Source organism: Vipera ursinii (assembly GCF_947247035.1).
Source record: "Vipera ursinii genome assembly, chromosome: 4".
In the NCBI taxonomy this organism is placed as follows: domain Eukaryota; kingdom Metazoa; phylum Chordata; class Lepidosauria; order Squamata; family Viperidae; genus Vipera; species Vipera ursinii.
In genome coordinates, this window is record NC_139514.1 from 66,748,877 (window position 1) to 66,771,833 (window position 22,957).

The 22,957-nt window shown below is 42.7% G+C and overlaps 2 protein-coding genes across 3 annotated transcripts in view; one reads left to right on the top strand and one right to left on the bottom strand.

Annotated features, from left to right (window-relative positions):
- The window catches only part of MAP3K15 (mitogen-activated protein kinase kinase kinase 15), an 89,981-nt gene extending 68,085 nt beyond the window's left edge, over positions 1-21,896 (top strand). The window contains exons 21-29 of the mRNA XM_083362918.1: positions 809-986; positions 1,623-1,797; positions 13,540-13,725; positions 14,828-14,933; positions 19,589-19,796; positions 20,745-20,857; positions 21,000-21,091; positions 21,162-21,238; positions 21,321-21,896. Coding sequence (XP_083219044.1) covers positions 809-986; positions 1,623-1,797; positions 13,540-13,725; positions 14,828-14,933; positions 19,589-19,796; positions 20,745-20,857; positions 21,000-21,091; positions 21,162-21,238; positions 21,321-21,399 — 1,214 coding nt within the window. The 3' untranslated portion in view covers positions 21,400-21,896. The remainder of the gene's footprint in view (positions 1-808; positions 987-1,622; positions 1,798-13,539; positions 13,726-14,827; positions 14,934-19,588; positions 19,797-20,744; positions 20,858-20,999; positions 21,092-21,161; positions 21,239-21,320) is intronic.
- A 109-nt stretch (positions 21,897-22,005) lies between these two features.
- The window catches only part of PDHA1 (pyruvate dehydrogenase E1 subunit alpha 1), a 37,575-nt gene continuing 36,623 nt past the window's right edge, over positions 22,006-22,957 (bottom strand). For both annotated transcript variants that reach the window (XM_083362957.1, XM_083362956.1), the window contains one exon: positions 22,006-22,449. In XM_083362957.1, the coding sequence (XP_083219083.1) occupies positions 22,285-22,449 (165 nt within the window). In that variant the 3' untranslated portion in view covers positions 22,006-22,284. The remainder of the gene's footprint in view (positions 22,450-22,957) is intronic.

Below are 22,957 nucleotides of genomic sequence, written 5' to 3' on the forward strand. Positions count from 1 at the left end.
CGTCCCTTCCCTCCCATGACCAGTCCAAACCCAGCCAATGTGATGCTGCTTGGATGTTTTGGGAACGCTGAAGTATTTGGGCTTGTAACACTCAGGGCAAATGGCCTTGAAGACGCCTTGGCACGAACAGGTCACAGGTTTATCTGTTTTTCTTCAGCTGTCATCCCCCCTCTCAAATTCCCACACAAAAATGCATACAGGTTTATTTTATTTGTCCCCCCCCTCATGCTTCTCCCCACTCAGTCCTTTGATGGCAGGATGCCAGTACAGCGCCAAGCCAAATATGGTGGACATGCAAACAGTTCATTTAGTGACCGTTTGAAGTTATAACAGCACTGAAAAAGTTAGCATTTTTCACATTTAATGCCATTGCAACATCCCCATGGTTATTGTACATGATTAAAATCCAGACATTTGGCAACTGACACATTTATGATAGTTGCAGTGTCCCAGGGTCATTTTGTGACCTTCTGACAAAGTCAATGAGGGAGCCAGATTGATTTAACAACCGTGGTACTAACTTAACAACTGCAGTGATTCACTTAACAAGTGTTGCAAGAAAGGTCATAAGATGGGGCAAAACTCACTTAACAAATGTCTCACTTAGCAACAGGAATGTTGGGCTCAATTGTGGTCTTAAGTCAAGGACTACTTGTAATCAGTTTGGGTTTTATTTTTCTGCTTTGCTTTTCCAATGTCTTGTTTTATTGTATTAGATAGCTATTTTAATTAAAATTGATTGTAGACCAGTTTTTCCATTGCTTAAGAGTTGAATAACATTTTTATTTATTCCTTTGCTCCTTTCCAGATTATAATCGTAGCACTTCTCTGCCACTGCCAGTCCATGGGGAACAGGCTGGCAGTAGTAGCAGTGAGCCTAGCTCTGTCTCGCCAGACTACGATGTGCAATCTGACATGTTGTTTGAAAAAGCAAAGCGTTCTCTTTCTGAAGTTCAATCAAAGAGTCCCATTTCCCATTTATTAAGGTAAAATTTACTATTGTCAAATTACTTGCCTGGTTGTGGAAGGTATTGCGGGGGAGGGGGCGCTGTATAGCATAAGCTTTGGATGCTAAGCAGTAGTTAGGTGGCAATCTAGTTCACTCATTTGAAGTGATTTGAATATGCTACACATAGAAAAGTGTGCACATGAACAAGATTTAATTCCTTATTTTTAATGTTGATGTGGAGCAGCTTTGTATCAACTCAGACGGTGCAATTGAATAAGTTGTGCATCTCTTACTTTATTGTCCCCTTTATGGCATTGGTACTCATGGCTTCTATATCACTTGTACAGGTTAGTCTGAAACTAGAATTATGTATTTTTTACTTGCTGACATTTCCATCTGAATCTCCAGGAAGGTGGCAAAGTTGTGTTCAATTTCAGTTGTTGTCAGGAAGTTTGCATCCTGATCTTTATGCCAGTTGGGAGTTTGCTGGTGTGCTGGAAAATAGTCTGATGATCATCTCAGAATGTTATTACCAATCTCCTTTTGTTACTTATCTTTTTATTATATTTTATTGAATCAATAAAATAAGTTACTTAACAATTAAGACATGTTTTATTCATAATTTTATGTGATCATTCATACTTTTCTATGAATGTTATCATTTCTGACATAGTGTTCCTGATGACAGCTCAATTCCAGATGAGCGAAATTCTTCTTCTTCCCTTGAGGAAAAAGATTCTGGTCTTTTCTTACTAAGAAAGGACAGTGAACGTCGTGCAATTCTTTATAGAATACTTAAGGAAGAGCAGAATCAAGTAGCTTCCAATCTACAAGAATGTGTAGCACAGGTAATAACATACCTTGCTAGTTTGCAAAAAAGCTAATACTGGGGTAAAATAATTACTTTATATGAGAATTTTAAAACAGTACTTTATAGGTAGGATTTGTTGGCATAACAATATGAAAGTCAAGAGAAATGATACGTTTTTCCTTTTGATTTTTGGCCATGATTCTCCCAAACCCAAACTCTCCTCTCCTCTCCTCTCCTCTCCTCTCTTCTCTTCTTCTCCTCTCCTCTCCTCTCCTCTCCTCTCCTCTCCTCTCCTCTTCCTTTTCTCTTGTTTTCATTCCTTCCTTCCTCTCCCTCCCTCCCTCTCTCTCCCTGGACTAAATCAGCAATCAGTTCCCACAGAATAACATAAACAAATATTTCAGCTAAATTTCATGCTAGGACTTTCTCTGGCTTTTAGGATCAGTTTATTTTTTATAATTATACATGCACAGAAAATTGCTTTATACTTTTCATACTTTCTAAGCATTAGGAAAAACACTAAATAAACATTATTAAATGGAAATTTTCATAGAGGGAGTCATAAAAAGTGATATGGTACAGAAATAATGAGTTTATTTTTCCTTCTACTTCTTTTCCAATCTTGGGAGCCCAAATACAAAAAACTTGTATTAAGTACCTGAAGAGCAAAATGTGAAAGATGAAGCATACCTGCACCTTCTTTATTATTTTCTAATAAATAAAATGGCGAACATACATAATACAGGTAGTCCTTGACTTATCAGTTCATTTAGTGATTGTTCAAAGTTACAACAGCAGTGAAAAAAGTTAGTTATGATTGTTTTTGACATGACAGTTGCAGCATCCCCGTGGTCACGTGATCAAAATTCAGATGCTTGGCAACTGACTCATATTTATGACAATTGCAGTGTCCCAGGGTATGAGATCACCTTCTGTGACCTTTTGGTAAGCAAAGTCAATGGGGAAGCCAGATTCACTTAACAACTGTGCTAGTAACAACTGCAATGATTCAATTATTATTATTATTATTATTATTATTATTATTATTATTATTATTATTATTATTATTATTATTATTATTATTATTTGAATTTTTATACCGCCCTTCTCCCGAAGGACTCAGGGCAGTGAACAGGGCATATAAATAGAAATACAAAAGTTAAAAAAGATTAAATAATTGCCCAATTAAAACAATCAAAATGTAAAACCCATTAAAACCCTAAGGTTCCCCCATCAGGCCAGGCCAGCTTGTTCGAATAAATGGGTCTTTAACCCGCGCTGGAAGGAGCGAAGATCCGGTGCCGTCCGGAGCTCAACCGGCAGTTGGTTCCATAAAGCCGGGGCGCCCACAGAGAAGGCCCTCCCCCTGGGGGCCACCAGTCGACATTCTCTGACCGGTGGCACCCTGAGGAGGCCCTCTCTGTGGGAACGCACAGGGCGGAGGGGAGTCGACGCTGGCAGCAGGTGGTCCCCGAGGTATTCCGGACCCATGCCATGTAAGGACTTAAAAACCATCACCAAGACCTTGAACCGCACCCGGAAGACAACTGGTAACCAATGCAGCTCGCGGAGCAAAGGTGTAACATGGGAGTACCGGGAAACTCCCAAGACAACTCTCGCGGCCTCATTCTGTACCAGTTGGAGCCTCCGAGTGGTCTTCAAGGGAGGCCCCATGTAAAGAGCATTGCAGTAGTCCAGACAAGAGGTCATGAGCGCGGACTTCCGGTGGCTCCGCGGCGCCGGAGACAGCCTTCCCGGGCTGCCCGCGGCTCAGCTGTGTGATTTTTCGCCCGAAACAGCGCCGATCAGCTGTTCGGGCGAATTTGAAGCCCCCTCCTCGGGAGAAGAGGAGGGGGTGAGCCCCCAGGTAGGGGTCGAGTTCTCCGGGGCCGCCTGAGCTTGGAGCTTGGGCGGCTGAAGGATTGAACTCCCCCGTAGCCTGGGCTGCTCCCAGCTGGCTAGCGTCTCTGCTCCGGACTTTATGGAGCAGAGCCAGGCGTCTGCGACCATCCCTGCTTGAAGGAGAGACTATGAAAGGAAAAGAGCAGGCAGAGCAGTACAAGAGGGAAAGATGAAGAGATGAAGAGGATTATTTTATTTTACTCTCAAGCTTGATGGACTTTGCTTAAAACTTAAAGTGAAAGTGCGTCACAATTGTAAGTAAAAGATGGCGGCTAAACCTCCCCCTAGAACTTTTCGGAGTGCTGGAAATTCTCCGGTGCAACAACAATCATTACTGCAGGCGTTGCATTCTCCTGATGTATTGACATCGAAGGATCTTGAAAAACATACCCAGTTAATTTTGGAGTCAATGGGTGTTAAATTTGCACAGATGGAGGAGAAATTGGAGAAATTGGAGCAGAGAATGGAAGAAAGGATGGAGCAGAAACTTAGAGAGATGAAGGTAGACATTTTGTCCTCAGTGCATAAAGTAGCTAAATGTGTGGAGGTGCTGGATGATCAAGTGGAAGACTTGACTCAAAAGAATGCTATATTAGAAGCAAAAGTATTGGAAATTGAAGATTTAAAAGACAAAATGGATAGCGAACAGAGTCTGGCTCAATTTTACCAGATGCAGTTTGCTGTTAGAATTAGAGGCCTAAAAGAGAATATTAAGGAAGATTTAAAGCAGCTGGTTTCTGAGGCTTTTGAGGGGGTATTGAACCATCCAGCATCTGAAATAAAACAAGGCATGGACAAAGTGTTTCGTGTGAATTCGTGGATTGCTAAGCAGAGAAAGTTGCCTAGAGATGTGGTGGTTTATTTTGTAAAAAGGGAAATTAGAGATGAAGTTATACAAGCTGCCTATGATACTAAAGTTGTGATTGCTGGTCAAGAAGTTTTGGTTCTAAAAGAAATTCCTCCAAAGATTTTAAAGAGAAGGAAGGACTTTATATTTCTTGTGCAAGAGCTTAAGCAAAGAGATATAAGGTTCAGATGGGAGATCCCAGCTGGGTTGAGCTTCATGTATGATGGCAAAAGGTACTGTGTGGGTACTGTGAAGCAAGCGCATGATTTTTACAACAATGTTTTAAAAGCAACCCCATCAACACTTCTGGAAGCTGCAGAGGGATCTGGAGAAGGAGAACATCAAGAGGATGAAGATGGACAGATAGACGAGAAGGGTACAGGAGGAGATCAAGCTGCAACTCTTTTGGATGATCTTAGAGAACAGAGGGTGACGCGTGCTGCCTTAAAACGCTCAAAAAAGATTAAAAAATAAGACCGGTAGAAATCTATGGAACTTCCACAATATACTTATAGTCAAGTGGTAGTTGTGTTTTTAAGAGTTTTGGGATGATATGTATGGTAACAGAATGTTCAATTTGGAATTAATGGACAATTTACTACAGAGGAAGAGGAAGAAAGTTTTGTGGGTTAATGCGGGTTAATTTGTGTAAGAACTATCTATTATAGCCTATTTTGGCTAGAGAGGTTAATAGGGATAGGTGCTTGTGATGTGTAAGTGAGAATATGTCTAGGTAATAGTGAATTGTGGAAGAACATAGATGGGAATGATGCCAGTTTTCTTTTATTTTAGTTCTTTATACATATTTAGTATTGTTAAGGATTGGTTTACTCTATATAAGCTAGAGAGTGATGGATTTTAGAGTTTATAATTGTTAGTATATGATTGTTTATGATTGCTTTTTAGATATATACCTTGTATTTTGCTCTGGGAAGTCGGGGGGGAGGGGGGGAGGAGGGGAAGTAGAGGGGGGGAGGCAGGGGAGGGAGGAGGGAGAGGGGGAGGGGGGGAGATAGGGGGGAGGTAGGGAGGGGAGGAGGGAGGGGGAAGGGGGGTTTTTCAAAGGAAAAAAATAATAAAAAAAAGAGGTCATGAGCGCATGAGTGACCGTACACAGGGCATCCCGGTCCAGATAGGGCCGCAACTGACGCACCAGGCGAACCTGAGCGAAAGCCCCCCTAGTCACGGCTACTATGTGATCTTCTAGAGTAAGCCGTGAATCTAGGAGGACTCCCAAGTTGCGAGCCCTATCCATGGGGAGTAAAAACTCACCCCCCATAGAAAGAGATGGAACATTTTGAATGTCCCGGGATGCCGGAATGTACAGCCACTCTGTCTTGTCAGGGTTGAGTTGAAGTCTGTTCCTCCCCATCCAGACCCGAACCGCCTCCAGGCAACGGGACATCACAGCGAGGGCATCACTGGGGTGGTTTGGGGTCGAAATGAAAAGTTGGGTATCATCAGCGTATTGATGATACCCAACTCCAAAACCACGAATGATCTCACCCAGCAGTTTCATGTAGATGTTAAACAGGAGAGGCAAGAGGACCGACCCCTGAGGAACTCCACAAACGAGAGCCCTAGGGGTCGACCTCTGCCCTCCTGCCAACACTGACTGCGAGCGTCCCAGGAGATAGGAGGAGAACCACTGAAGAACTGTGCCTCCCACTCCCAGTCCCCTGAGACGCCGCAGCAGGATACCATGGTCGATGGTATCGAAAGCCGCCAAGAGGTCTAATAGGACTAGGACAGAGGAATGTCCTCTGTCCCAAGCCCTCCAGAGATCATTCACCAGAGCGACCAATGCCGTCTCCATGCTGTACCCGGGCCTGAAGCCCGATTGGGACGGGTCTAGATAATCCGCTTCATCCAGAACCAGAGGGAGCTGATGCGCCACCACACTCTCAACAACTTTCGCAAGAAAGCGAAGGTTGGAGACCAGACAAAAGTTGTTTAACACAGCTGGGTCCAAGGCAGGATTCTTGAGGAGAGGTCTCACCACCGCCTCCTTCAAGACGGTGGGGAAATTACCCTCACTCAAAGAAGCAGATATAACTGCATGGAACCAGCCTCGTGTCCTCTCCCTAGCTGCATAAGCCAGCCAAGAAGGGCACGGGTCCAATAAACATGTGGTGGAGCTCAACCTCCCCATAATCCTGTCCACTTCCTCAGGGGTCACGGAATCAAACTCCTCCCAGATAACATTGACAAGACCGCCCGTGTCCTGATCGTCGGACTCTGCCCAGTTGGAGTCCAGACCGGTCCGAATCCAAGCGATTTTATCCAACAGATGTTGACCAAACTCCTCGGCACGACCCTGCAAGGGTTCCTCCCTCACCTCCTGATTAAGGAGGGAGCGGGTCACCCTGAACAGGGCGGCCGGGCGATTATCTGCGGACGCGATGAGGGCAGAGAAGTAATTACACCTCGCCACCCTCATCGCTGCGAGATAAGACCTAATATGGGTTCTTAGTCGCAACCGGTCGGATTCGGATCGGCTGGACCTCCAACAGCTCTCTAGGCCCCGTCTCCGGCGCTTCATCTCCCAGAGCTCCGCAGTAAACCATGGAGCTCGATGGGATCTGCACCGGGTCAGGGGCCGCAAGGGTACAACTCGGTCAAGTGCCTCAGTGGCCGCCCTTTCCCAGGCTTCCACCAGGGCATCCGCCGAGTTGTGAGCAATGGAGGCAGGTGGGGACTCCAGCGCTGCCTGGAACCTATCAGGATCCATTAAGCGCCTGGGGCGGTACCATCTAATTGGCTCCGTACCCCCACGGCAGGGGGTGGCAAAGCGGAAGACCAGCCGCAGGAGGTGGTGATCGGTCCATGACAGGGGCATGATAATTGGAGAGCCCCCACGAAGATCATCAAACCACCGTCCAGATAAAAAAACCAAGTCAAGGGTGTGGCCTCCCTCATGAGTTGGTTCAGAAATTACCTGCATCAGGTCCATGGCCGTCATGGAAGCCATGAACTCCCGAGCTAACTCAGATGAACCTCCAAGGGATGGTAGATTGAATTCTCCCAAGACTATGAGCTTGGGGAACTCAACCACCAGCCCAGAGAGGACATCAAGTAGCTCAGGCAGGGCTGCCGCTGCGCGACTAGGTGAAAGGTACACCAGCAGCAAGCCCAACTGCGCCCCTGGACCAAATCTCAAAAAGAGCGACTCACACCCGACTATCTGGGGATCGGTGGTCTCCCGCGGACATAAGGTCTCCCTAATAACTACTGCCACTCCCCCGCCCCTACCATGAGCCCGAGGCCGGTGTAGCACCCGGAAACCTGGTGGACAAACATCGACCAAAGGAACACCACCCTCTGGGCCCAACCAAGTCTCCGTGATGCAAGCCAGGTCCGCATGCTCACCCTCAGCTAAATCCCGAATGAGGGGAGCTTTATTAACCATGGACCTGGCATTCAAGTACACCAGCCGGAGCTCAGGAGCCTGCACATCCTCGCTCCCGGGACCCTGGGGAAGAAACAGAGGGTCGGAGCGCCTCACCACTTGTAAATAGCGGAGACGACCCGGTAACGATACGGCCCTCTGTTCATGCGCCTGCTGCCATTCCCCAACGTCGTGGGAATAGGTAGTCCCACGACCCGCTCATGAGCCCCGGAGGCAACCACACCCCGCTCTCCCCCCGCGCGATCAGATCCAGGCCTGGCCTGAGCAGCGGTTGATAGACCACCCCCCATAGCCGAACAACCACAACCCACTCCCACCCCTCTCCCTAATCCCTTAAAAATTTTTACTAACAACTGTGGCAAGAAAAATGGGGCCAAATTCACTTAACAAATTGTTATGTATATAGGGGATGTTTCACAGAGATAGCCACTGACACCACCAGGTGGCAGGGTGCCCTGTCAGGATTGGCAGGGCAGTCTTTGGCAGGAAATCCGGACAATGGGATTGGTTCCAAGTATACCTGGCTAGGTATATAAGTGGGGCAGTTGCCCCTTTGTTTGCCAAGTCTGTGCTTCATCAATAAAGAATGTTATGCTGAACCCTGCTGTCCTGCATCGTCCATCTTGTTCATGCGGTCCAGAGCCCACGATCTAACAGTGGCGACGAGGATGGGATGCTGTTTCAATCAGAGCTGAATTCACTCTGAAGCAGGAAAGGCAAAAAAAAATTCTGAGACCTTTCTAACGAAGCAGTATTCAAGGACCGGTGCAACATGGCTAAATTCGGAGTGACCAGTGAATTTTGTTTTAACATCGACGAGCCAGAGAGATGGGAAGCGCATCTGGGACGAGTCAAAGGGTTCCTGATGATCAACAAGATCACAGATGATAAGATGAAAGCAGCGGCGCTTTTGTGCTTAAGCGGTCAGGATGTGTATGATGTGGCCATTGGTCTGCTCACTGACGCCTGTCGCAAACATCTCTTATGCTGATTTTAAAAAGTTGGAGGAGCATTTCATGCCGGCGAGAGCTCCAATCTATTGGAGGCACCAATTCATCCAGCGCAGCCAGCAACCAGGTGAGCCGACCTCGCAATTCATCTCGGCGCTGAGACAGGCTGCTTGCCAGTGTAAATTTCCTGATCTGGCAGACAGAATCAGGGATTGAGTGGTGTTTGGACTGAGAGACCAGCAATGCCATCAAAGGATCCTCACAAAGCCACCGATGAATCTGCGGGAGTTTTTAGACGAGGTGATGGCTTATGAGGCAGCCAATGACTCTGGCAAACACACACACCACAATGGCAGCAGCTCAGGAGCGAGCATACATCATGAGTGTGCTTTGAACGGCGGAAGCGGCAACCTGGACGGAGAGGCAGAGGTAAATGCGGTACAGCATAGACCCGGAAAGCTTCCACCACGGCGGAACAACGACGGAGGCCGGTGGAGACAATCATCAGCCAACAAAAACACAGCGTGCAGCTGCGGTTGCAAGGAACCGAGGGGAGCCAACTCATCCAACCAGAAATGTGCCAGCTGTGGGGGAAACCATCTGCGAGCGACCTTCCGGTTCAGATCCGTAAAGTGTCGTTCCTAGGGCAAGACGGGGGACATTGCAGCCATCTGCTGGAATTGGAGCAGAGACAGCCTGAATGAATTACAAGCTATGGCATCGGAGCTTGAAGGTACTGTTCTCCCTTGGCACAAACCCCTGGAAAGAGCAGACGGACCGTGTCTCACACGGAAGTCCATCAGCTGCTCAAACCAAAAATAACAATACAGGTCCATCTGCAAGGGGTACCTTGCCCGATGGAGCTGGACTCCGGCTCTGCAGTCTCAATAATCTCCTATGAAACATTTAAAAGAATTTGTGATCGGAGTAGGCAGAGGGTTCCTTTAAAGCCCACCAGTTTACAGCTGTCAGATTTTCAGCACACCCCTATTAAAATCAGGGGAAAGGCCACCGTGCGTGTGGGGCTTAAGGACTTGACCGATGGGCAGAGAACTAGTTTAGTAGGGCTGGATTGGTTTGATGCCCTGGGCATTTGGTTGGGGGGAGTGAGTAGCATCCAGCACAAATGTCTTGAATCCATTTGTAATGAATTTGCAGACGTATTTGATAACAGGCTGGGAAAGTACACAGGCCCTCCCATTAAATTTAAACCTGAACGTTCCACCAGTTCGTATCAAGCCCCGAAGAGTCCCATTTGCTCTCAAACATAAGATTGAGAACGAACTGGACAAACTGGTGGAACAGGGAGTGTTAGAACCAGTGGACGGGGGAGACTGGGAAACCCCAATTGTGACTCCGTTAAAGGCAAATGGAGAAATTAGAATATGTGCTGATTATAAGGCTCCGATAAACCGAGCCTTAAATCCGCACGCTTACCCGGTTCTGTCGGTCCGGCAAGTCCTTGCCACTGTCCAAGGTGGCGCTCTCTTTGGAAAACTTGATTTGGTGCAAGCGTATCAGCAGCTATCAGTTAATAAGGAAGCGGCTGACGCTCAAACAATAGTGACATATAGAGGAGCTTTCCAAGTTAACCAGTTACAGTTTGGTATCTCAGTAGCTCCTGGGATTTTTCAAGAAGTGATGGAGAGGACTCTGAAGGGCATTCCCGGTGTATGTCCCTATTTTGACGATGTCTTCATCGCTGGGGAATCTGAAGAGATCTTGGCTGACAGGCTGCAAGCTGTTTTAAGCAGATTTCGCTCTGCTGGGCTTAAACTTAAAAAAAGTAAGTGCAGCATTGGTGTGGCATCCATTGAGTTCTTAGGGTTCAGGATTGATGCCAAAGGTATTCACCCCACTGTCTCTAAGGTAAAAGCAATTAAGTTGGCTCCAACCCCAACAAATAAGGTTGAATTGCAAGCTTTTCTGGGGTTACTTAACTTCTATCACGTGTTTTTACCCCACAAAGCAGCAATTGCAGAACCTTTACACAGACTGCTAGATAAGAAAACTCCATGGATCTGGACCAAGGTCCATGAACAGAGTTTTAGAAATCTTAAACAACTCTTATCTAGTGAGTCAACAATCACATATTTTATAGAAAATAAGCCTATCTGCATTGTGTGTGATGCATCCCCTTATGGAGTGGGCACTGTATTAAGTCACATAGAGGAAAATGGGGAGCAAAGGCCTATTGCATATTACTCCCGAACTCTGTCCAAAGCAGAAAGGAATTATGCACAAATTGACAAGGAAGCACTGGCAATTGTGTCAGGAGTAAAAAAATTCCATGATTATCTATATGGCAGGGAGTTCACCATTTTTACTGATCACAAACCATTGTTGGTGTTGTTGACAAACAAACACCACAAATTCTTTCCCCAAGAATGCTTAGGTGGTGTATTTTTCTATCCGCCTATGCTTGCAAACTAGTCCATAAACCGGGAAAGGATATGGGCCATGCAGATGCATTAAGCAGATTGCCAATGTTGAGCAATGACCCTGACCCAGCACCGGTGGAGCAGATCCTACTCATCCAAGATCTTCCAGATTGCCCTCTACAGGTGAAGGATATTGCTGCTGGCACCGCAGCTGACAAGGTACTGAGCAGGGTCAGCTCATGGGTAGCATCTGGGTGGCAGGACAAGAGCCCGGGTCCTGACTTCCAGGCATATTTTATGAGGAGGCACAAGTTGTCTTCTCATAAAGGATGTTTACTGTGGGGTAGTGGAGTCATTATTCCAGAGAAATTGAGGGAAAGGGTCTTACAATCGTTACACAAGGGGCATCCTGGCATAGTAAGGACGAAGACACTAGCTAGGAGTTACTTATGGTGGCCTGGTCTTGACAAAGCCATAGAGGAGCAAGTAGCGGGGTGCTACATGTGTCAAAGGTCAAGACCAGAACAGCCACAGGCTCCCATTCACAAATGGGAAGCAACCCACACCCCATGGTCTAGGTTACACATCGAATACGCTGGGCTTTTTCAGGGACAATCGTTCCTGGTAGTAGTTGACAGTCACTCTAAATGGCTAGAAGTAGTTCCAGTCTCTAGAATGACCACTGCAAAGACAATTCAAGTGCTTCGGGGTCTATTTGCCACTCATGGGTTGCCTGATGTCTTGGTCTCTGATAATGGCCCACAATTCACATCTGCTGATTTCCAGGCATTTACCAGAGCCAACTCGATTAGACACGTCACATCAGCACCTTTCCACCCGTCGACTAACGATTTGGCAGAACAAATGGTGAGGACAACCAAGGACGCATTGAGGCACATCATCAGGGGAGATTGGCATGACCGGTTAGCTCAGTTTCTTTTGGCGCAACATATCACTCCATGCACAACTACGGGCAAGAGCCCTGCTGAGTTGCGTTGGGGACGGCGATTCATTACTAAGTTGGACAGACTACACCCAGACAGAGTGGCAGCTCAACAGGAGCAACCAGACACCACCAGAGAACTGCACATTGGTGAAAAGGTTTGGGCCCGGAACTAGGTCTAGGGCATACCTGGATTCAGGGGGTGGTAGTGGACAAAACGGGGCCTGTATCTTACATTGTAGAGGTGGAGGAGGGTTGCGAGGTGAGAAGACACATTGACCAGTTGAGGAAGAGACAACCCAAAAAGCCACAAAATGTGATTCCAGAGCAACATCTGGCTGGTAATCAGGACCCAGATGGCGTTCCAATTGATGACTACATTGCAGACCCAGTTGCCCTTGCTGACCCGGGTGACCAGAATGCGGGGCAAACAGTGAAACAGTCAGCAAGGATCCATAGGCCACCGGCATATCTCAAGGACTATGTAAGGTCCTGAGGCTAGGGTTATTATGTGATAAATCAAACTCCACTCTGCAGGTTTTTTCCCCACTAGTTTATTGTTCCATTATTATTTGTTTCTTTTCTTTGTATGGGGGAAGGGGTGTTATGTATATATGTATATAGGGGATGTTTCACAGAGATAGCCACTGACACCACCAGGTGGCAGGGTGCCCTGTTAGGATTGGCAGGGCAGTCTTTGGTGGGAAATCCGGACAATGGGATTAGTTCCAAGTATACCTGGCTAGGTATATAAGTGGGGCAGTTGCCCCTTTGTTTGCCAAGTCTGTGCTTCATCAAGAAAGAATGTTATGCTGAACCCTGCTGTCCTGCGTCGTCCATCTTGGCCATGCGGTCCAGAGCCCACGATCTAACACAAATGTCTCACTTAGCAACAGAAATGTTGGGCTCAATTGTGGTGTTAGTCAAGGACTACCTGTACTCCTTTCTCTTCCTATTTTCTGCACAACGAAACCCTGTGAAGTAATTTCAGCTGAGAGTGAAACTGATCCAGTCATCTAGCTGGCTTTCATGCCTGAGGACTAGAACTCACAATCTTCTGGTTTCTGGCACCTTAGTCATTACACCAAACTGGCTCTTACTTTTCTTCCATTTCCAATTACTCTTATATAATTATATAAGAAAATAAAATAAATGAAACAGGTAGCTTTCAGTTATACTATCAACATTCAATTTGGCAAACCAGTAATTAAACCTCTTTTCAATTTATGATTCAGTAATGAGATTTAGAATAATTATGGCTTTGAGTTACTTTTTTACAATAGTAACATTTGTCGAACTCATCATTTCTGGCTTTAAAAAAATATTTTGCATATTCATATTTTTCAGAGTTCTGAAGAGTTGCATCTTTCGGTTGTTCACATTAAGCAGATAATTGCGATTTTAAGAGATTTCATACGCTCTCCTGAACACAGAATTATGGCATCAACTATAACAAAGTTGAAAATGGATCTTGATTTTGACAGTCCTTCAATCAATCAGATTCAATTAGTATTGTTTGGATTTCAAGATGCAGTATGTTCAATCCTAGCTTAATATTTGGAATACAGGGAAGAGAAAACTTTTGCTATTGCAAACATTTATGTATTCTTAAGCACTTTAGCATAGCTGGTATATATTGTCCAGTAAGAGCAAATGAATACATTTCTCATGACTTAAAATTAAAGAAAATTACACCAAGACCATAGCATTCTGAAGTAAGGGCAGAAGACAAGCCTCCCTGATGCTCATTAGATACAAACATTTCATTGCAGATGATGATTAAAGTACATACAAAATCTTCCAGAACATTTTTATTTATAAAATAGCTGAAAATGAATTCTACTTTCTACTCTATGCAGATAAATTGTACATTATAAAATATTTGTGCATAGAACTAAGCAAATATCCCAGGTACTTTTACATAGCAGTGTAGATACATTATTTCATCTGTAGCATTTTTCTTTGCCTGGATCTGAGGTAGGCAACCTTGGCTCTTTTATGACTCGTGGACTTCAACTCCCAGAATTCCTGAGCCAGCCATGCTGAGGGGAAAGGGAGAGGTTTCCAAGCTGAGCCATGCTGGGTCAGGAATTCTGGAAGTCCACGAGTCATAAAAGAGCCAAGGTTACCTACCCCTGGCCTAGATGATAATATAGTTGCAGATAATAAAAATAAAACATTAAAATAACTAAGGAAATATCTGTTCTGAACGCTACAAACTGACTTTTTTTAAAAAAACAGTGACTATAATTTTATTCAGTTATTAAACAATCATTCTGTCAATCTATCCAGTTTTTGTCATGAAAATTAAGCTTTCCTTAAGCTTGGTCTTCAAATGATAATGACTGAAAATTCTGAATTGTAGTATCAAAACATTTAATTAGCACTAAATTAAGAAAGTCTGATAGTAAGTAACCATCAATGTTGTTCTTCAAATATAAACAGCTATCTTTTCCCAAGAAATATAAAAATTGCAGTTCTTCATATTTATTGAATCTTGAGAAAGTGTCTTTTTCTGATATAAACTCAATTGCTAATAGGCGCTATTAATCCAAATTTCTTTATTGTAATGTTGCAGTTACCTGATTAGTAAGTTGGATAATAAATACACAATTTGTTTGCCTCTTTTTAACAGGTGAACAAAGTATTAAGGAATCATTTAATCAAACCTCATTGGATGTTTGCGATGGATAATATAATACGGCGTGCAGTTCAAGCAGCCATTACTATTCTTAGTCCTGGTAAGTGAAATTGCACGGTTAAATATGCTGTGTGTAGCCCTGTTAGTATGACATACTACAGAATGAGACATACTCAATATAACATAAAAGAACCAGTAATGTCATTTGTGAAATTAATACAAAAACTGAAGGTTCCTGTCATCACAACATATTTTTGGGATACTCCTTGCAGTATCAAATTATATTTGAAATCCAAGAGATTGATATCTGAAAGTGACAATGCTTAGTTTTTTTTAAAAAAAATATCTATATAATGGCATTAGATTTTTGTCCTGTACTATAAAAATATCTATATAATGGCATTAGATTTTTGTCCTGTATAAAAATCTTGGTCATAGATTATCATTAGATTTTTTTTTTTGATAATGACAAATGGAGTATACATAGGATGCAGACCTTGGCCAGAAAACACACACACACACACACACACACACACACACACACACAAATCATCCTTATTGGTGATATGTTTCTTCCTCAATCTCAATAAAAAAATACTAGGAAGGAAACAAAGACTAGAACACATCCCCTCCAGCAACCAACACTCCAATATGCAGGCACCAGATAAATGGACAAAATACAATAATCAAGGAGGAAACCATCTACCCATCAAAATAGGCAGGGGAAGATACTGTGTCTGACCTGCCCCAGCCTAATATCCTAGGGAAGTAAAACTCTCGACTCCATTTGGTTGAAGTGAATAGGTACTTTTATTAAGAAGTGCTGAAGGCAGTAAAGTCAAGTGCTAATACAGAACTAAACCCCTGATTCTTTTTAGCCTTCTCCCCATAGTCTGTCTGTCTATAGCCAATCCGGCACCACTAAGATGTTTTAGGAAACGCTAAGGTGTTTGGGCTGGTGAAATTCCACTCTCAAGGTAAACAGTCTTGAAGATGCCAGCCTGCCAACATGAACTGAATTCCAAAGTGCTCTGTTCTTCCTCAGCTGTTAATTCCCCCCTCCCAATTTCCCATCATAAAGGTATATACAGCTTTATTGCCCATTTGTTTCCCCCTCTTCTTCCCGATGGATGGCAGAATGCTGGCAAGGTGCCAAGCTGAAGCTGATAGATCTGACATGCTGCCCCCCCTTGACAAGGACATCAGTCCTGCAAAACATATGGAAAGACACAACAAGTAGATATATGGTTAGAGTAGGGAACTATTTTGGTTTATCAGGATATTGGTTATGGAAGCATTTAAGGAGTTTGGCTATTTTAATGTGCTTAAAATCAACCCATTCAGTCTCACGAGGGAGGAAAGTCTTTCCATGCAACTAAATATTGGACCTTTCCACTGTGTTTGTGAAAGTCTAGAATATCTTCAACCTCAAAATATTGTTCCCCCTCAATCATGAGATGTTTGGGTGGCCAAGGTGGTGTGGGACACAGATGGGATTCAGTTTCCGATTTTACTAGACTACAATGGAAAATCAGGTGAATGTGCCTAAGAGATTTTGGCAGTTGGAGTTCAACTGTAACCAGGTTGACAATTCTTTTGATGGGGAAAGGGTCAACGTACTTTGGTCCCAGTTTTTTTTTGGAAGGTTGCCAGGACTACAGGTAGTTTGTAGAGGTAGACCTACTCTCCTATTTTGAAGTTTTGGGGTGTTGTCCACTTTTTGTCTACATGTTTTTTTTATAAATCTGTTGCCTCCTCCAATGATTTTTTAACCACTGGTCAGGAATTCTGTAGTTGGTCAATCCAGTGATAAAATGGGGAGGTGGTTAGGAACAGTTCAGGCATGGGCAGAAAGAACTGCCCAGTAGCTACCTTAAAAGGGGTAATCCCGGTGCTGCTATGTGTGGAGTTGTTATAAGCCACTTCAGCAAAAAGGAGTTTAGTCCAGTTGTCCTGTTGGTAGTTTATATAATATATCAGGTATTGTTCTAGCACCCCATTCTAGTGTTACATATACCCCATTCATTTCAGAATGATGGCTGAAACTAAGGCCCTGGGATGTCCCAAGAAGTTTTAGAAACGCTTGCTAGAATTTTGAAGTAAATTGCACCCTGTGGTCGGAAATTATTTTTTGCAGAGTGCCGTGCAGCCTGTCGACATTGGTGGGTGAACAACTTAGCCAAGGTGCAGGCAGAAGGATTTTTTTGATAGGGCACAAAATGCATTTGTTTAAAGAACAAATCAGTGATCAACCAGATTACAGTATTTCCCGAGCTTTCCAGTAGCTCTATTATAAAGTCCATAGAAATTTCCTTCTTAGTGCTGTTATATTGAAGCATCTTGGATAGTGCATCAACTAAGAAATTTTTCCCCCTGGGAGGTAGCAAAGAGTGAGATTAAAATACTGAGCCCACTGAACTTACCTGGGTGATAATCTCCAGGGTGTTTTTAGGGCTTCTAAGTTTTCATAATCAGTCCACACCTTGAAAGGGGTCTTGTTCCCCTCCAGGAAATGCCTCCACTTTAAGAGTGCCCGTGCACTGCATAAGCCTCCTTTTCCCAAATCACCCATCACCACTCAGTATCAGTTTCCTGGAGGTGTACACACATGGTTGTAGGGCACCCTGGCTGTTCCTTTGTAAAAAAATAGCTCCTATGACCATATCGCTAGCGTCCACCTGAATAATAAACAGGGCATTAGGGTCTGGATGGTTCAGTAGCAAACAATCATTTGAGTCTTTCAAATACTGCCTGGCATTCCATTGTCCATTACAGTGGTTGGCTTGGTTTGGTTTTCTCTCCCCTTTTGTCTTCAGCAAGTTGGTTATGGGGAGGGCGGTCTGGGCAAATGATGGAATAAATTGGCACTAAAACTTTGCATACCCCCAAAAGCTTTGCAGTTGCTTTCTGGTGCGGAGTGGAATGTACTCTTAACACCACCACTAACTTTCTCAGGGTCCATCTCTGTCCTCTTGTGGGAGATGAGATAGCCCAAGCAGTCAATTTTACTCTGGTGGAACTTGCATTTCAAAAGTTTAGCATAGAGTTGAGCAGCCCTGAGTTTTTAAAGACCACGCTAAAGAGTTTCACATGCTTGGTCATAATCTCAGTATAAATCAGTTTGTCACCAGTTACACCAGGGGTGTCAAACTCAATTTCATTGAGGGCCGCATCAGCATTGCGGTTGCCCTCAGGGGGCCGGGTGGGTATGGCCAGGGTGGGCGTGGCCTACTGGGTGGGCGTGACTAGAATGCCTAAAGCCTACTGGGTGGGCGTGGCCAGTTCTACATTGTTCTCATCAAGGTTGTCTATGGGGGGCCTGGGCAGGAGTGGGACAAATCTGAGGGTCTCTGGCAGAAGGAGGGTCTCTGGGCCAGAGCCAAGGCAGTGGGGGCCGTTCCCTCACTGTTTCCAGGATGGCTTCACGGGCCACATGAAACCACTTTGCGGGCCGCATCAGGCCCCCGGGCCTTGTGTTTGACATGTCTGAGTTAGACCAACATGTTCTTGTAAAGGTGCTCGTGCAGCACCTCCTTTATCAGATGCATGAAGACAGTGGGGCCCCTTATAGTCCAAAGGGGAGGATCCTGAATTGAAAATACCTTAAGGAGCAGTTAAACATGGTTTTCTATTTGTCTCCCTCTTTGATCCAAACTCAGTAATAGGCTTCTGGAAAATCCAACTTAGTAAAGATCTTCCCTTTGGCCAAATGGGCTAACATGTCTTTTCTTAGGAGCAATGGGTAGATGTTTTTCACACACACACACAGCATTTAGCCCTCCTTCTGATGCCCAGGGACCACCTAGGTCTCGGTGGATCACCACAGCTCTCTGTGTGTCTTGTCCATTTGGTGAGATCCAGCCCAGAAGGAGCCTGGACAAAGTCTCTCCCCAGCATTCAATCACCTTGTCGCTTCCTTGAGCCGACATAGCATGCACGGTCCCTATGGTAGAGGTGGTGTTCTCTCCGGGTTGACCACAATTACAGATCCATTAATATCACACCTGCCCCTATCAACTCCATTTGGTTGAAGTGAAAATGTATTTTTACTATGAGATGCTGAACACAGTAAAGTCAAGCGGAATCTAAAATTCCTGCATGCCAATAGAGAACTAAACTCATATTCCCTTTAGCCTCCCCCTTAGTCCAACCAGGTGTAGACAATGTGGCACCACCAAGATGTTTTGAGAAACACTGAGGTATTTGGGATGGTAAAATTCCATTCTTAGGGTAAAAGGCCTTGATGCCAGTGCGCCAACATGAACTGGATTCCAAAGCGCTCTGTTCTTCCTCAGCAGTCAATTCCACTCTCCAATTTCCTATCATAAAAGTATACAGCTTTATTGTCATTTGTTTTTCCCTCTCCACCCAGATTGATGGCAGAACGTCAGCAAGGTACCAAGCTGAAGCTGCTGGATCTGACATACTGTATATAAATGGGTAGCAAAGCCCACGCACAAAGTTCACACTGACTATGTTACCTAGTTGGATAGACATCTGCAAACAAAAACCAAGCTCACAGAGAATTTCAGTCATATGCTGTTATGTATATTCTCTTCTAAAAATGGCATACAATTATGAAATACCAGGGGACCAAGTTATTAAATGAGATCAGAATCATGGGGCATATTTATTCTGGAATTGCTAAACATGAAATATTTTTCAGTGGTCATTATTTAGAAATGGAGTTTTTATAGGTTCATATTATAAGAAAAGGAGAAGCAAAAAATTAGTACAATTCTGCTTTATACACAGAGCTCCGAACTCATTTTGAACCAGCATCAGAAACTGAAGGAGTAGATAAAGAGGCAGCTGAAATTGAGGAAGATTACCAGCCAGCTGAACAAGGAAGACCAGAGGAATCAGTTACTGCTGGAGGGCGCACACTCACTTCTTTTCAAGCCCTAGACACTAAACAGAAACTTAGCTTGCAGTTAAATAAATTAAAACAGCAAACAAACAGGTAAAGAACTCTGGACAATATTTGCATTAAAAACATTCAAACTTAGTGATTTAGTGATCTTTATGATAATCTACATATTGCATACATTTCTTTAGCAATAGTTCAACCAATTAAAGACTGTAACATTGTAATTTTTTATTTATCTTGCAAGGACAATCAGTTTCTCTGCTGGAAGTCCGATAGGAAGACAAAAGGGATATCCACACTCATTCTTATACTCTGGGTCACCAAATCTAGTGTACAGTCCAATAAAGAATCCAGAAGAAACTTATTTTTATATATACTGCCTTAATTATTTTTACAAAGAACTTAAGGAAGCGAACATATCTAACACACTTTTCTCTTATTTTTATCCTGACAACAACAACCCTGTGAGATGGGTTCGGCTGAGAGAGAGTAACTAGCCCAAAGATATCCAGCTGGCTTTCAAAGGCTAAAACAGGACTTGAAGTCACGATTTGCTTTCCAGCCTGATGATGCCTCAATCACTAGACCAGACTGACTCTCTGCATTTTTTTATATCTGCAATATCAGAAATAATCCCCAAAAGAAAAAAAATGTTTTCTGCTTCAGAAAATCAAAATACGTTTGCGTAGGATACTAATTAAATTTATATTTAAGAGTGAGCAAATTAAGAGTATCCTACACCTTTAGCTTCCATATACAAACCTAGTTTTAAATACCAGTATATGAACAGTTTATTAATTTCATACCCGACTCTTTTGCATGTTATGAGGGTTCTGTATAATTGATGCCCTGAATGCATCAACTTTATTGAATGTAGTTCATCTGGTTGAAAATCATAATTTGGCAAAATCGTATTTTTGTATATGGAAAAAAGAAAAAGTGTAACAATAAACACATTTTAAACTAGGTTGTCCATGTGAATAAATACAGTTTTTAAATTAGATTGTGTTTTACATCAAGTACAATTTTTTTATATAATAGGTTACTGGAAAACCTAATACAGAGGGAAAGGGAATACCAGACTCTCCTTCAGCAAACATTACAGCAAAAAGTTCATGATTTGCAACTTCTTCAGCTCCAGTTAAAAACTACTGGTAAGTGGGCAAATGAAATTTTCTACTCATTTTAAGTGTAGTAACCAGATTATATGAAGTAATACCTATTTATACCTAAGGCCTATTCTAGAAGCAAACATTAGGACAATATGTTTAGTTAATATACTTTGAATTGTTGCAGAAATTCAACCGTCACCTCTTCAACACAACGTTGACGAAGAACTTATCAATTGGTTAAAACAACAAAGAGCTGATTCAGATGCAATTGATAGGGTAAGACTAAATAGGCAAGATGTTAAATGCTGTTGTTTACTGTTCTCTAAACACAAATTATTTCTTTCAGTTTGTTCAAGAGGACTATACACTCAGCGATGTTCTAAACAGTGTTACAAAGGAGGATTTGCAACTGCTCAGACTCCGGTAAGAACAGTATTGCATAATTTTAGAAATACTGCTTTCCAGTTAGACCAAACTTAAGATGATATTTTATTTTCTCATATAGGGGCGGACTTGTCTGTCGCATCTGGAATGCAGTATTAAAACACAGAAAGCAAAATACAGTCTTGGGAATGGAGGTTTAGCATTTCACTTTTGCCAGATGCTAATGGACTGAAAGAAAAAGTATACATTCCAAATACATTTTATACGCTGATTACCTTGCATATTTTGCACAAACATTAAAATTTACTAACATTTTTAAGTATTAAATAATGACTAGTCTAAATGGTGTGTGTGTGTGTGTGTGTATAGTGTGTGTATAATTTTCTTTTGCAAGTTAGCCACATTTAACAATCTACCCAATTTTAGAAATGTACAGTAACTTAGAAAATGCTTATTTTAAGCATAGCTACATGTACAATTTATCTTATGAAATGCAGTTGCTCATATGTAAAATGTAAATCTTTTCTAATATACCTGCTGCTTTTTAAAAACATGTTTTTGGGAGTTGTACAACATACAGTATTAGGTTTTGTGTAATTTTGTAAGAGCAAGATAACCCCCAAAGTATTTCCACACAGAATTCTAAAAAAAAAATTAGGTTGAATATATTATTTATATTAAACATATCAATATATTTTGAGTATATTCAAAATATTAAGTTTGAAAGTAAATACAATGAATGAAACAATGAAAAATAATGAAGGGAAGAAGGAGATTTATATAAAAGAAAATATATGCTTGGAAAATCTTGATGAACCGTTTTTATTAATGTAAATAATGCCATTTTAGCGGAGTAATTTTCATCATACAGCAAAACAGAACAGACTGAAGTTTAAAAAATCTTTTTTTAATTTACTTCTTGCACAACTTTCTTTCAAAATTCCATATTTCTCGTTTCCCCACCCTCTCTAAAACTTACTTTATGACCAAAATCTTAGCTGGCTTTTATCACTTAGAACAGATGTAACAGTTAAACTCCAATATAATATCTTATCAGTTTAACTGGCTGCTGAATCAGAATTCTCTTAGCCAACAGATTTGTACCTAGTCCACTGATTTGGACCACGCACTTCAAAGGGTGGCTCTTTATAATAGATAAAATTGCCTAATTCTTCCAGAGGTGGTTCTGGATCAGTGGTGGCAAACTGTGCTGCTTCCTCAATCTGTTTTCTTACTTCCACATCAATCTCCTATACCAGAAACAATAAAATATTAATAGACAAAAGAAGAAAGCCTTCAAAAATACAAAGTAAAGTGCTTTAAACTTACATTGCCAACACACAGCTTGTTATTGCAATAAATAATCAGGATCAAAACCCTGTAAGTCTAATATAAGTCCAGATACTGCAAGCTACAAAAATTCTAATCATGATCATTCTTAAAAAAGTAGTCCTCATATCAGATACACACATGTGGCATTTTCAAATTTGAATACCTACTTAAGTATTATTTAATTATAATATTGTTGAAGTAGTTTCTGTCTCTAGCTACAAAAATTATCTCCTAAAGTTTTGGACTTTAATTTCTACCCATTTGACCAAAGTTTTGGGAAGGGCAGCAAGATTCAAGACAGCAGATTATACCACTGCAGGACCATCTTTAGCCAAAAGGAAGATGAATTAAATTTAAAGTGTAAATACAAAAATTTGTACCTTGTCAACTATGATTGCTAGTTAAAAAGAATTCTGAAGGTATTTT